The sequence below is a fragment of the Dipodomys ordii genome, unplaced genomic scaffold (genome assembly GCF_000151885.1).
Source record: "Dipodomys ordii isolate 6190 unplaced genomic scaffold, Dord_2.0 Scaffold176, whole genome shotgun sequence".
Taxonomy (NCBI): domain Eukaryota; kingdom Metazoa; phylum Chordata; class Mammalia; order Rodentia; family Heteromyidae; genus Dipodomys; species Dipodomys ordii.
Genome location: NW_012267392.1, coordinates 848226 through 864058, shown reverse-complemented (window position 1 = coordinate 864058; position 15833 = coordinate 848226). Strand labels below are relative to the sequence as shown.

Sequence of the window (15833 nt, the reverse complement as noted above, 5' to 3'; positions counted from 1 at the left end):
CCCCCCTCTCTCTCTGTCTCCCCCCTCTCTGTCTCTGTTTCTCTCTGTCTCTCTCTGTCTCTGTCTCTCTCTCACACACACACAGAATCAGCTTCATTCCTGCAGTGATGCCCACAGCAAACTAGTGAAGGGACCTCTCCATACAGCCCAGAAGCTCCCCTTCCATCCCCATCTCTAGTTTCTTCAAGCAGAAAGCCTCCAAGAGACCCACGGGACCCTGAGGTGCCCCTCAGAACTTTGGACCCGGTGTCACTCACCTGTCTATGCAGGCTGATGAATTTCCCAGGGTCCCCATCTGCCCAGGGAGGGAGTCGCACATCCCCTAGAGATGTTCCATCCTGCATGCAACCTGGAAGGGAAGCAAAGCAGCATGGATTGTGGTCACTGTGGCCCACACTGAATTATGGGATGTTGAGAGCAGAGCTCTCTGGGATTGCCAGTTCTATGCAGCATGGATGGGAGCTGTGTCCTATGCAGGCCACACTGCTCTTCACTTCCTCACTAACGTCTTCCGTGTTTTCCAGGCAGCACTAGGGCTGGACTCCCAAGTCACACACAGACCCTGTGTCACTCCTGTTGACACGTCTCCCTTCCAAATAAAAAACGCCTTTTCATCCATATGCTTAATGACAAGAGTGGATGCAGCATTATCAATAATACAAAGTGGCATGCAGTGAACAGCCACATTTCCGCCACACTCCACAGGAGATTTAGAAACACATCACTTACTGAATTCCACTCCAGTTCTTTTCTTTCTCCCTTTTTTGTGCCAATATTAGAACTTGAACTCAGGACCTCACACTCTCATTTGGCTTTTCCAAAGCTCAAGGCTGGTACTCTAGTACTTTCAGATTCTTGGTGGTTAATTGGAGATAAGAATTTAATGCCCAGGTAAGATGGTGGGGAGGAAAGGGATGGTAAGGGAGAAACAAAGGAGGGGGAACAATGATAGGAAATGCACTCGTTACCTTATTCATGTAACTGTAGCCCCTCTCTACAGTATCCTTACAATTAAAAATATATATTAAAAATATAAAATTAAAAAAAATTCATACCCAGGGTACCAAAATCAACTACAGTGACAACAGGGGATATGCCATAGGCGGAAAAAGCACAAAAGTAAAAAGAAATCACATAGTCCATTGAGAACAACAACAAAGGAAAACCTCTTGTGTCCATGTCTTGGAGTTCATCTCGCTTAACACCATCTTATAGGGTCAGAAGTACATAGCTGTTGGGCTATTCTGCTCATCTGCTAAGATTATCCCAGATTTATGCTAATTATTACAAATAAGGGAGACCATGGGATGTATGTTTCTTTTGGTCTGGCTTATTTCACTTAATATGATTTTTCCAAGTCTTTCCATTTCCTTACAAATGAGGTTATATATATATATATATATATTTATATTTATTTATATATCGATTTATATATTATATCTATTTTTATATATAAATAGAGAAAGAGACAGAGACAGAGAGAGATCTGAGAGATCTGAAGGGAAGGGGAACAGCAAAATGGTGAGACAAAGGACAAAGGGGAACCTATGTAAAAGCGATACTCACAAGAGAATATGTTTGAAATGATCTGTACAACTTGGGCAGGGAGTTGGGGGGAGGCAAAGAGGGAGAAAAATGAGAGAAAGGGTAACAAGTTAGATAAGAAATGTAACCACTACCTTACTTATGTAACTGTAACCCCTCTGCACACCATCTTGCCAATAAAACAAAATAAAAAATAAATTTAAAAAATAATTTCATAGACTTTTGTTTCGATTGACTTCCAACTGTGATCCTCAGATCTCAGCCTTCTTAGTAGCAAGAACTACATATGTGAGCCACAGTTCCAAGCTTTTTTCACATCCTTTAGAGAGAGGAGAGAAGACCCCACCTTTGAGACCCCTGTCTGTATGGAGAGTCTCACTACTTTCCTTCCATGGCCTTTTCTTTCACTTTCAAATAAACTTATTCTATTTACCTTCACAAAATAAAGGGAGAAGAGTGGGTTTTACTTATTTATTTATTTATTTATTTTTGTCAGTCATAGGGCTTGAACTCTGGGCCTGGGTGCTGTCCCTCAGCTCTTCAGCTCAAGACAAGCGCTCTACCACTTGAGCTATAGCGCCACTTCCGGTTTTCTGGTAGTTTATTGGAGATAGGAGTCTCAGGGTCTTTCCTCCTTGGGCTGGCTTTGAACCGAGATCCTCAGATCTCAGCCTCCTGAGTAGCTAGGATTACAGGCATGAGCCACCAGCGCCCAGCTCTTATTTAATATTTTATGCCAGTGTTGGGGCTTGAACTCAGGCCTGGGTACAATGCCTGAGCTTTTTTTTTGCCCAAGGCTAGTGTTCTTCCCCTTGAGCCATACATACATTTCTGGTTTTTCGGGTTATTAGTTGGAGACAAGAGTCTTAATGACTTTCTTGGCCAGGTTGGCTTCAAACTACGATCCTCAGATCTCAGCCTCCTGAGTGGCTAGGATTATAGGGGTGACCCATTGGCACCTGGCTAGAGAGAGGGTTTTTAGGTAGATATACCCTAGACAGTAAGAACAGTCCCACCCAAGTCTCTCTCTTCCTCCATTAGCTATGCAGCCTGGAACCTGATGTTTGACCTCTCTGGGATCCAGTGTCTCCTCCTGTGAAACTGGAGGTGATGACAACAGACCATAACAGGCCAGAGGATGACATGCCTGATTCATACTGGGGCTGACTGATATTCAACACAGGGCAGCTTAGTCTCATTGACCTCTGTGTCCATGCCCCCCAGAGCCTCTATGGTACAAGTAGAACCTTCTTGGTCCTACAGGATGTACCTGCCCTGGCCCTCTGACCACAGTCTCAGCTCTCTGACCCCTTCACAGTCAAGTCCTTCTTGGAGATTAGAAGAACATGGATCCCTCTGAGTTACTCGCAAACCAGGGGTTATATAGCACCTGACAGCTGCACTGCTTTCTCTGTGGTTCTTTTTCTTTTTCTATGTTAGTTGTGGGGCTTGCACTCAGGGCCTGGGCACTGTCCCTGAGCTTGTTTTCCCAAGGCTAGCACTCTACCACCTGAGCCACAGCTCCACTTCTGATTTTCTATTTTCTGGTGGTTAATTGGAAAATAGTCTCATGAACTTTCCCGTTGGACTGGATTTCAATCATGATCCTCAGATCTTAGCCTCCTGAGTAACTAGGATTATAGACATGAGTCACCAGTGCCTGGCTCACTTCTTTCTTTGTATTTTCTATCCCTTTCCCCCTGAGAATGTAAACATCTTCATGAGAAGTCATTTCAGGAGACCCAACTCAATCCTCAAGGCCTAAAGAAGTGTATATATACAGCTAGTGCTCCATAATGGCTCATTCTCCTGACTTTCCAGTTGTCAACTCTCTTGGCCTCACTTCCTGGAAGTGCTATTACTTCCATCGTTAAGCCCAGCACACCTCCCTTAGACAGCCACTGGCTGTGCTGCTACATCAGAGATGGTTTGGTGCTCTACCCCAAGGCTGCCTGGAGTTCCTCCTCTTGGCTTCCTCTGTTCCTGACTTACCCCTGTGTTGGCCCTTGCTCAACTGGGAACTGTCTTTTGGATGTGTCCAGTTCTTCCTCTGGTCTAACAGGAAAAGGGCACACTGCGCCACACCCACCCAGTCCTGTGGATGCAGCTCACTGGATGACCTCCTCTGTGCTCTGGGGCTGCCCCTAGCCTGGCTCAGGAGGCATACTCATATGCACTGTTTGGTGGGAAAACAGGGAGCCCCAAGAAAGGGGAGCTGTGTGCCTGAAGTGGGTGCTGGAGATATCACTGGAATGCTTGCTGCAGTGCCCACAGTCTCTGATACCTGGGGGCGGGGTGTGGGAAGAGTTTGCTAATGCCCCCACATCCCTTTGGCAAATGGTCTTAGTTTACCCTTGCACACAACTGCATGGAAGGCTCCTAGGCCACATGCTCTCCAGAAGGGCCTTACCCAGAATATGTGGGGAATTTTCTGCCCCTTCCTTTAATGCAGGAATGAGGCCAGACTCATTTGGGGCTATAGGAGCAATGGAGCCACTGCCTAGCACTCTGTCCATTGTTAGAGTGAAGGGCAGATACAGCAGGACAGGGTTACATCTGGGCTACTAGCAAGGCCTCCTGACCCCTGGCTGCCACTTTGCAAACCAAGGCCCAGGGCTCTTAGATGGAAGGCCATGGCCAGCACAGTCCAGATAACCTGGTCCCCGCATCATTCCTAGCAACGATCTATGCACATGGACGCTTTCTCAATCCAGATGACCTGGTACCCGCATCCTTCCTAGCACCCACCTGTGCACGTGGACACTGTCACTCAGAGGAAGTCCCACACTCAGTGGGACAACAGGCCTACTTATTGAGCTGCCCAGTAAAAACATTGGTAAGAATCAGTTCTCCTTGGGAGCTGCAGGAAAGATCCTCCATCCCCCTGACCTCTCCAGCCCATCCAGCCCCTCCCAGGCCTCCACTCACCAAACTCCATTGCATTGTAATTGGTTAGGAACTCAGGCAGGTAGAAGAACTCGGGGGTCAGCTCCCTGACATCACCCATGTTTTCCCTAGAGGCCGACTCCCATGCACTCTTCACACTATGGAACATCCGGTCTGCCACATCGAAGCTTCCACCCTGGGGGAAGAGGGACCAACATGATGAGCGGCACACAGCTGAGTGCCCGGGATGCCAGGGCCCTCTGCATGGGCCTCTGTCATCTGTCCCATCTCAGAGAGAGCGGTTCTGCCACTGGCACATCTCATTCACTCGCCCGGCCCAGGTTCATCCATCAGCCCATGCATGTAAGGCTTCCATTCTCTCAATCACTCTCTGGAACCCTCACCCTTGATTGAGGATGCATGCTATCCAAAAGGATAGCATGGAAATTAGAATTATCCACAGCATGGAAATTAGAATTCAGATCAGAGACCAGAAATGACAATGGTTTGATCATTCTCTAAGTTTGCTATAGGCTATCTGAATCAGGCACTTAGTGGCAAGGTCAGGAATAATTAAGCAGCATGGAATGGGTGGCTCATGCCTGTAATCCTAGCTATTCAGGAGGCTGAGAACTGAGGGCTGTGGTTGGAAGCCAACCCAGGCCTAATAATTCATCAGACTCTTATCTCCAATTAAAACCAGCACAAAGCCGGAAGTAGAGCTGTGGCTTTCCACTGGTAGAGTACCAGCCTTGAGCAAAAAAGTTAAGGAAGAGACCAAGGTCCAGAGTTCAAGCCCTAGTACACACATACAGAATGACTTTGTTTAGCTCTGTCTGTGTATATGTATGTGTGTGTGCACAAGTGTGTGTTGTGTGTACGTGTAGGTACCAGGGTTTGAACTCAGGGCCTCTTGTCCTTGCTTAGTTCTTTTGCTAAAGACTGGCATTTTCTACCACTTGAGCCACACTTCCTGTTCTGGCTCTTTATTTTTCCTTGTTAACTGGAGATCAAAATCTTGAGGATTTCCCTGCCATAGCTGGCTTCTAACTATAATGTTCTAGATGTGGATCCTGAGAGGTTTGTTATAAGCAAGAGATAAGAGCCAACTACAGAGCAAAGAAATGGATCAGCCCTTCTGCCTGAGAGTCTGTGAAAGTTTCCTGGGCGATCCAACCCCAGAGGTGAATCTGTAAACCAAACAACGGGGAAGCCAGCAGAGCAGTCTGAGCAGCGTGAGGCCTTGGCAAGGAGCAGGGGTACAGAGGAATTTGATAGGTCAGGGGGTCTCCTAGGAGGCCTTTTTCAGGGAGAGGAAAGAAAGGCAGGAAGGGGCATGGTGCAGTGGCCCCATTCCTTGACCAGAGAGCAAGTTTTAAGACCAACACCTGGAGGGGCACCAGCACTCAGGGGACAGAGGACAGCCCCAGGAGCATGGAATGCCTGTGGCACTAGCCTGGATTCCAAAGCACGTGGCCATGGGGCCCACATTCGGCATTCTGTCTCAGAACCCTTAAGACTCAGGTATATTTTCCTCAAATGCCCTCAGCCATTCATCTGAATTGTCAAATCACTTATTTCCAATTGCCAAACTGACCATTCTGATTCATCAGGTGGTTTTTTTGTGTTTTGTGGGGTTTTTAGGGTAGTGGTGGTAGAGGGGAGTAGAGACAGAGGAGGGTCTTTGAGCAGCCTCTGGTTGGAAGGACCCAACACTGCAAGTAAGGCAGGAACTTCTGGAGAAAGACTTTCTAAAACTGGGCCTTTATTCTACTCAAGCTTAGAGATATCCAAAAAATGATCACCTCCCTGGAATGCTATCATTTGCTAGTCCCCTACCAAGTCTAGACCTTTCTTTAATGGAAGAATTTGTCTTCCTTCTTCTAGAGCGCACGTGTGTTCGTAAGAGTGAAGGACAGGATCCAGACCCCCTTGCCTGCCTTCTCTTCTCAAAGTGTGCAGCCACAGCCACTGATGAAGACTGAGGATGGGAAAGAACCTTCTCTTGGCCTTTCTGTTCTGTTACACACTCTAGACACACAGCCGATCTCTCCCAATCCTTGTACCAGGTGAATTAGGAAGAGTTTGTAACTGGGCCCCAGTGGCTCAGGCCTGTAATCCAAGCTACTTGGAAGGCTGAGATTAAGAGGATCATAGTTCCTAGCCAACCAGCACCAAAAAGTCCATGAGACTCTATCCCATGGTGGCACATGACTGTCATCCTAACTGATGGGAAGCCTAAAACAGGTGTGTGCTAAGGCAGGCAGTAAGACTCTTATCTCCAAAATAGTGCTGGAGGTGGGTGTAGCTCAGCGTAGAGAGCCTGTCTAGCAAGAAGGCCCTGAGTTCAAATTCCAATAGTTCCAAAAGAAACAAAACAGGAAGGTGTTGGTATGTCCATTTCACAATAGAAAGCTGAGCCTACTCATGCTGCACTGTTTTTTCCAGAGGCTACCAAGCAGCGGATGGCACTGGGTGAGGCCAAACACACAGATGCAACTCCAAGGGGTGGGCTTAGCACATGCCAGTTGCCTAGGGGCTGGCTGTCCTTGGACCTGGGGCAAACTTGGTCTAGAGTATCTGGGCTACGGGGCTCTCAGCTCTTTCTGAGAGGAAAGAATCCATCATGCAGCTGAGGGTCACACCTAGGCATCTAGGTGGGCATGGACTGGATGGACAATTTTCTGAGCCAGACTTGAAGATCCAATGGATCTTTTACTGAGGGACAGAGATGCTAAGCGGGCCAGTTCCTCATAGGGTCCCGGTCAGACACAACACCTCATCCTGGAGGTTGCGTGGCTCTCAGCTGGGATGATGCCCACAGTCCAATTTGAATAGAAATAGAAAGAAAATAGTGGGAGCCTAAATAAATCTGAACCTAACAAGTCACTCATTGAAATGTATTAAGAGCTTTGTGTATTTTAATCTGCAGCCCGAGCCCTACATCTGGGGAAGATTGATGTCTTCTCTCCCTCCCACTTTTCCTCTGCAGCTTTTATGAGCACTGATGGTAATCTCCTGAGAAACAATATGATTTGGTAATAAAAAGATTACCTGTATTAAATAAAAATAATATATACATAGGAAATATTGTTAGCGCTACAAATTTGGTTAAAGATATTACCACCAAGAAAAATGTTATTTTTTTCACAGCTGTCTAATGTATTTTAGCAAAAGTAATATCTTTAAAACTTTTAAGCCTGTATTATTTATAAAAGAAGCAATAACTGATTTTCCTATTTCCTATATTAATAAATGTATTTGCATACATTTGTTTCAAAATTAATGGGTTTTTCTCACTTCTCCAATACAAAAGAAAACACCAAATTCCCTAGAAGAAAAAGTAGAGCTGCTTTGTTATTTGTATTGTAAGTTTGTAGGTTGACATCAACTCTAGTGACTGATAGGAGTGAGTCCCATCTATGACTTGATTCTCAAGGATGGAAGGAGGGAGGGAAGAAGGAAGGAAGGAAAGACAGAAAGAAGGAAGCAAGGAAGCAAGCAAGGAAGGGGAGGGAAGACAAAAGAAAGAAAGAGACACACAGACCTCAGGCATACAGAATGCCTAAGTGCCAAAGTCCAAACACAAATGAAAAAAAAATAGCAACAATAGTAAGCCTGGAAGATTAAAGGAACGAAGAAACAGCAAGAGAAAATTCCTGAAACAAGATGTGCTCTTATATCAGACCTTCGGATCTTTGTGAATATCAAGAAAAGTAAATACTATGTGTATCCAAATGGATAGTTAAAAATAATAGCAAGGTCACTATCATCAACAACAGAACAACATGCGATGGGCAGAAATTTCTCCCATGTGACATTCACACTAAAAGACAATGGAACCAGGCCAGAGCCTGAGAGCGTTTGGCTTTTTGCCCAATTAAGACATCTCTCATATGTATAGATGCCAGAAGCCTATTTTCAATATTTGAAGGATTAGAAATAATGTATTCTAAGGCATCTTTCCCCAGTTAAAAATCTGTTAAGAGATGTTCAGTCTTGCTAATCGAATTCAGAGCATTAGAGCAAGAGAAGAGGCTGAGCAGGACAGCTGGACACTGACAGGAAGTCAGGATATGTCAGTGATCACGCTCGATCACTGTAACCTGATACACTTTAAAAGGGGTGTTCCATACCATTGTCCCTGGGTAAGCACTTCATCTCTACATTGTTATACCCCACTTGGACAACATGGGCAGGGAAAATCTGTGAGGAAAAAAAGCATTCAAATCTTAACTTTACCCACTCTCAGGGGAAATTTAGATAGAGTGTATGCTCAAGGACACCTGGAGGGAATGGGGGAGGGAGAGAGAATGTACGCTTAGGCTTGAATTCAGGGCCTGGGCACTGTCTCTGAGATTTTTAATTTTTTTTGCTCAAGGCTAGTGCTTGGCCATTTGAGCCACAGCTCCACTTCCAGATTTTTGGTGGTTAGCTGGAGTTCACTTACAGAATCTGTCTGCCTACCATCTGTCCACCTAAGAGGCAGTGTATCATGCAGAGAACACTTTAGTTCTGGAACTAAGCTAACTAGAGTAGAGTGGACATTTTGGTCACCATTTTCTTGCAGGATGAGCAGGAGTGCGTTCCTGCATCTCTATCTTTTCTTTCTTTCCTTCCTTGTTTCTTTCTTTCTTCCTTCCTTTCTTTCTTTTTCATCCTTTTCCTTCCTTCTTTCCTTTTTTTTGGGGGGGGCACCAGTCCTGGGGCTATGTCCCTGAGCCTTGTTTTTTTTTTTTTTTTTTGGCTATGTCCCTGAGCCTTGTTTTTTTTTTTTGTTTTGTTTTGTTTTTGGCTCAAGGCTGGCACTCTACCATTTGAAACACAGCTCCACTTCCAGCTTTTCTGGTAGTTAGTTGAAAATACGAGTTTCTTGCTTGGGCTGGCTTCATTCAAGTCTTCATCCTCAGAGCTCAGCCTTCTGAGTAACTAGTATTACAGGCATTAACCAATAATGCCTAGCAATTTCCTGAATGTCTTTAACTACCTCTTCCAACCTCTGTAAACCCTGATTAATCGTTGTGTATGTGAAAGCAGTAATAGTTGTATGCATGAGTGAGAATGTGCACACATGTGTGCACACGCATGCCTATGTGATATGGGTATCCTTTCTCCTTGCACAAACTAGGGACTATGAAGCAATCCAGAGCATGGACTCCAATCTCAATGCTCTTGGGGATGTCAATCGGGGACTCAAAAAAGAAAAAGAAAGAAGAGGATGGAAATTACTCCAACAGGAAGGTGGAATAAAGAATTACAGAGGAGGGAGTAGAGACATTTCCACTGCCTGGGACAGGGACAGTGGGGTAGGGAGGCTGGGAGGAGGAGCTAAACAGCCTGAGATTGGAGGAGAAAGGGAAAAAGAAGGTGTTGTTAGGGCAGGTTTTGTTTGTTTGTTTGTTTTGTGCTGGTACTGAGGCTTTAACTCAGAGTCTGGGTGCTCTCCCTGAGTGCTCTACCACTTGAGCCACAGCTCCACTTTTGGTGGTTAATCACAGACTTTCCAACCCTGGTTGGCTTTGAACCACAATCCTCAGATCTCAACTTTGTGAGTGCCTAGGATTACAAGAGTGGGCTACCAGCACCAACAAAGGCAACACCACCAAATAAACAGGCAAACTTGAGAAAGCAGGAGAGCTGGGCACCGCATTCCGCGGACTTCTGCAGTAAATGACAGGCCTAACGTAAACCTCAAAAGACACAAGCCTGGGACCCTCATGGCATTTGGGACAGCAAGCAGAGGCCCATGCTGCTGCTGTTGAATCTGCAGCTCAGATATGCAACACTGCCTCTAGAAAGTTTAGATCCATTAGTTCATTCCAAGACCATCGGACTCTATCATAGGTGTTCTTTTCTAATACTTCCACTGAGTCTGTGTGCTGAATTGCACCACGATAGACACCCAGAAGGTGTCTCAAGTCTGGTTGGATCATTTTGGACCCCATATCCTGACACTCCTAAAGGACAAGAGAGGCTTCTGGGCCCAGCCCTGTCCCAGTCCTGTGCAAAGCAGTGGATATCAGGCAGTGGTGGCCACCTGCCCCAGCAGGGGCTGGGCTGCAGGCCCTGAGTGCAGACATCAAGCAGGGCATACAAGTGATGCACTGACATTGGAATTCATTTCCTCGCATCACCCTGACCCAGGCGCTGCCTGGCATCCAAGGAGAACACCCAGACCAACAGCCACCATACAGCCACGCCTACCCAGAGTTCTTGCTTCTCTCTGCAGTCAGCATCTGTCTAACATAAAACCCAGTTGTCTCTCCTCAGGTGGTTCAGAAAACCCTTTCCCCACTGCTGGTAACGGCTGACTTCACATAGGCTGTGACTTAATTAGCACAGCACTTTATTTCCATGTCTTATTAAATGCAGCCACAGATACAACGCTGTGTTCTTGACTGAGCTGGGCTGCTTTGCCAGGCCCTACCCCAGGCTGGGTATGATCTCAGGCTTGAGAGTCATGTGTACTTTGGATGGGACAGCAATGGGCCTTGGGGCTGGGGTGCAGTGGAGTCATGTCCCCACCCCCAGTGACTTAACTTTCCAGAAGCCCAAAGATCCAAGCTCCAATCAGGCAGGACTCATGAGAATTACACCATGCTGGGCCTATAACCAGGGCCCAGATCTCGCCTGGGAGCGGGCCATGGAGCACACAACTGGCCTTCTTATCACACTTCCTACACATGTCACTTGCCCAGATGGCATGGCACACATGTAGCCAGAGGTTCACACGAATACATTCCATCAACTACGGATGGAAACTGGGCATGGGTGGCTCACACGTGAAATCCTAACAACTCAGGAGGCTGTGATCTGAGGATCAAGGTTTGAGGCCAGCCTGGGCAGCCAGGTCTATGAGACTCTTATTTCCACAGTAACTGTTTCATGCCATCAGGTTTGGGGACCATTGTATGTCCACCATTATCCCCTGAGAAAAGTCTGGCCACCCACAGAACCTCCTACAGATACCAAAATAAAGCACAGAACTTTTCCCAGTGCAGTTGCCATGACATGGAAGACACAGCCAAGTCTACAGCAGCATCCTTTGGATCAGTTACAAGGTGGATACAATGGAATTTTACTTATCCACCAGGAAGAACAATGTTATGTCATTTGCAGGGAAATGTATGGATATGGAACAAAACTGTGTTAAGGGAAGTAAGAGAGAAACGATTCACGGCTTCTCTCATACTTATAAGTTAGATCTAAATTATAAAGCTGAATGAGACCATATACAGGCCACATGTAGACATATACCAATGCACGGGAAGGTCGAATGGTGTCACTTCTATCAACAGCTAACTTCCAGTTTAACAAAATGAGTACCAGGAAGCTGGAACATGTGTGTGATGGAGGGGAAAGGACGTCACGGGGAGAGGAGACAGACTAAATGGACAAGGAGTGGGCAAACACAGTCATAATATCCAATGTACACCTGTGAAACTGGAACCAGGTAACTTGAGAGGCTGGGCAGGGCTAGGAGAGATGGGGGAGAATGGTGGGAGGGTGGGCATTGATCAAGAGGCACTGGGCTCCCACTGACACACTGAATTGAAACCTTTAAGTACAACTACTTAAAGCCAGCCAAAAAAACCATAATTTTCTTAAGGTGGATGCTACCCAAGCATTCACCAAGAGGTGAGTAGATGAGCAGACTGTGATAGATACATGCCATGGAATATCACTCAGTCCCAGAAACTGTGATGCCTCCTGCAACACGGACAAAGCTTGAAGACATGATGTTAAACATGGGCATCCAGTCACAGAAGGACAAATATCACACGACACTATTTTTTTTTTTTTTGTCGGTCATGAGGCTTGAACTCTGGGCCTGGATGCTGTCCCTGAGCTCTTCAGCTCAAGGTGACCAGTTCTGGTTTTCTGGTGATTAATTGGAGATAAGGGTCTCGTCGGCTTTCCTGCCTGGGTTGGCTTTGAACCATGATCCTCAGATCTCAGCCTTTTGAGTAGCTAGGATTACAGGCGTGAGCCACCAGCACCTGGCAATGGTAATTTTATTTGCTTTATTTACTTTATTTTTTGTTTATGTGGTACCAGGAATCAAACTCAGGGTGTCATGCATGCTAAGCAAGCACTCTTCCACTAAGCCACATTCCCAGACCACAGAGCACCAATTAGTATAGTGAAATTCAACTAGAACGCAGGATAGAGGAACCAGGGGCTCTACATGGATGACCGGAGGGCTAGCGTTGAATTGCTATCATTTTAAGATCAAGGAGATGTTAAAAGTTTGGAGGTAGTTGGTGGTGATGGTTAGTCAACTCTCTGATGTAGCTAATATCTGAACTCCACATTTAAAAATGAAGAGTTAAAAGCTGGGAGCAGGTGGCTCACATCTATAATCCTAGCTACTCAGGAGGCTGAAATCTGAGGATCATGGTTCAAAGCCAGCCCGGGCAGGAAAGTCCCTGAGACTCTTATCTCCAATAAACCACCAAAAAAATGGAAGTGGCGCTGTGGCTCAAGTGGTAGAGCACTTGTCTTGAGCTGAAGAGCTGAGGGACAGTGCCCAGGCCCAGAGTTCAAGCCCCATGACCAACAACAACAAAAAAAGTAGAGTTAAAAGTATTATGTTATATATATATATATGTATATATATATGTATATATATATATATATATAATGTATATATTGCTACTCAAGAAGCTTAAAAAATGTATGCCATTTCAGGGGATTGAACTCGCCCATCTGCTGTTACTTGGATTTTTTGCTCAAGGATGGTGTCCTACAACCTGAGCCTCACCTCCACCACCAGCTTTTTACTGGTTAAGTGAAGACTCTCACAAAGTTTTCTGCCCCCACTGGTTTTGAACTATGATCCTCATATTTCAGCCTTCTGAGTAGCTACCATTAGAGTCATAAGCCACTGGCACCTGGCTCATTTAAAAAATATTAATCTATATGTATATATTTTATATATTGTATTATATATACTTATATATTACTGTATTTATAGATGTACATATACACACATATAGATAATACTCGGCAGCATCCAGGAACACAGTAGGTGCTTAATAAGTGGTTGAGCCTAGTGCTATGAAAAAGGGCCTTTAGAGGTTGCATCTCACCCATCACCTGTATTTCACCAAGGAAACCAAACCCCAGAGAAAGACAGTGATATGCTCAGTGTCAGACTACAGAACCAAGGACTTAGGTCCCTCACCCTCTAGACCCTGGAGTCCAACTATCCCCTTTGCTGGTTCATTCACACTGCTGGCAAGTGGAAGGCACTGTTTGCTTGGTGCAGAATGGAAAGGCTTGGTGCCGACACTCTAGGTGCACAGGCTCAGTTTGGGTCTCCAGTAAATGCAGAAGGCATTCCACAGTCTCCCCTTTCTTCTACTTCCCCAATTCATGTGGCATTTGGAAGTGAGTGCCTAGGGACACAAGGCTAGGAAAGCTACTTTCTTGCCACCACAAGGGCTCCTGAGAAGACCCAAGACTGCCCCTCCCCACAGGAGGCAGATGGGATAAAGGGAAAATACCAGAACATACCAGAACCCAGGACTTCCAGATGGAGTCTGTCACATTCCCTCCATAGATGTGGCCTTTGTGCCCATTCCTTTGAGGAGAGCTAAAACAGTTCTGGGGCTTGAACTCAGGTCCTTGGCACTCTCCCGGAGCTTTTCAGGGCTAGCTAGTACTACCACATGAGACACTGCTCCACTTCTAGTGTTTTGGGTTTTTTGTTGTTGTTGTTGATATTGTTTTGTACTGGTTAATTAGAAAGCAGTCTTACAGATTTTCTTGTCTGGGCTGGCTTTGAACCACAATACTCACATCTCAGCCTCCTAAGTAGCTAGGATTAAGCAACCTGCTTAAAACACGTCTTTTGCTCAAAGCAGAAGATGGCTGTTTCTTCCACTTGTTCCAAAAGCCTTGGGCCCACTAGGAGAGTCGTCTGAAGGTCAGAAGATGAGAGAAAATCACAAGCTTTCAACTTGGCTAGAGCCAATCTGTCAAAGACAGACTTGAGCCAAAAGATACCGATTCACATCAGCGTGGCCCAAAGCACCACCTAAAGCATTCAAAGCTGGCTCTGATCATACTTAGAGCATCTCAAACTAGTTTGGCCTGGTTACCCATGGACCAAGCTGGCTCAAACTAGCGATTAACATCAGAGTGGCCACTACCCAGATCTCCACATGGGCTCAAGTCACACCTGTTTAGCCTGGCTCATGCAACTCTGGAATGTAGTGATGTAGTCCATCCAGATTGCCTTACGTTAGTTTAGACTGGAGGAGACCAACTCTGACCAAATTCAGAGCTGCTCAGATTAGATCTGGCTGATTGCAGAACTAACAGTGATTGATCACTCCAGTTAGGGGCTTCCCTTACATTTTCTCATTTAATCTTCTCAACAGCCCAGTAAGAGGTACATAATTAACCCTCATTTCCAGAGGTAACATAATTTGGATGTTTTGTAGGTATTACATTGCAGAGTTGGGCTGTTAACTCTAACAGTGAAGCTAAAGCTCTTTTTCAGCCCATCTCCTCCCTAGGTGAAGAGACCCCCTTAGCAACAGGTAGAGCTGGGTTTTTTCAGCTTTTAATGCATCCCTACTGAAGGGGCAAGGAGAAACTTTGAAAGCATTTTAAGCATTTAAACATTTAAGCATTTAAACATCCAGGGAGTTTTCCCTGGATGGAAAGCAGTAACGGAATCCATCACCATCATCGGCATAACAGTGTTCATCATTTCTTGTGGATTAATGAGCAACATCTGGATGGGCTCCCTGGCACAGGGTGCAGTTCTGGGACCATTCATTCTCCAAACCAAACTTACTTAAAATGCTTGTTGCCTGAGAAAGGCTCAGGGGAAACAGGCTTATTATTTTTGAGTGAATTTCCAGGGAGAGGAGGGTTATACAATGTCTAGACAAGCCACACTGTGGAGGAAAGAGGAACCTGTGCCAAGAAACAGAAGGCAGGAGGGGGGGTTGCTCCTTACAGGGTCAAAGTACCTTGACTTTGTGGCTCCACTCTTGGCCAGGGCCTTCAACGTTGCCTTTAGTGCTGGCCTACAGTGGCCTTTGATCTTTCAGGGTTCATGTTCTGAGTGATCATAAAAACAGTGACCTTGCTGGGTGCCAGGGGCTCACACTTGTCATCCTAGCTATTCAGGAGGATGAGATCTGAGGATCACAGTTTGAAGCCAGCCAGTCTCACAGTTTGTGAGACTCCAATTAACCACAAAGAAGCTGGAAGTGGAGGGATGAATCAAGTGATAGAGTACCAGCCTTAGCAAAAAAAAAATGCTAACAGAAGAGTATCCAGGCTCTGAATTCAAGCTCCAATACTGGCACAGAAGACAAAAAAGAAAGAAAGAAAGAAAGAAAGAAAGAAAGAAAGAAAGAAAGAAAGAAAGAAAGAAAGAA

General features: G+C 45.7%; 1 protein-coding gene across 5 annotated transcripts in view; it reads right to left on the bottom strand.

Annotated features, from left to right (window-relative positions):
* The window catches only part of Wdfy4 (WDFY family member 4), a 275656-nt gene that overhangs the window by 22866 nt on the left and 236957 nt on the right, over window positions 1-15833 (bottom strand). For all 5 annotated transcript variants that reach the window (XM_013033730.1, XM_013033733.1, XM_013033734.1 and 2 more), the window contains 2 exons: window positions 4474-4627; window positions 258-349 (listed from right to left, as the gene is read on the bottom strand). In XM_013033730.1, the coding sequence (XP_012889184.1) occupies window positions 258-349; window positions 4474-4627 (246 nt within the window). The remainder of the gene's footprint in view (window positions 1-257; window positions 350-4473; window positions 4628-15833) is intronic.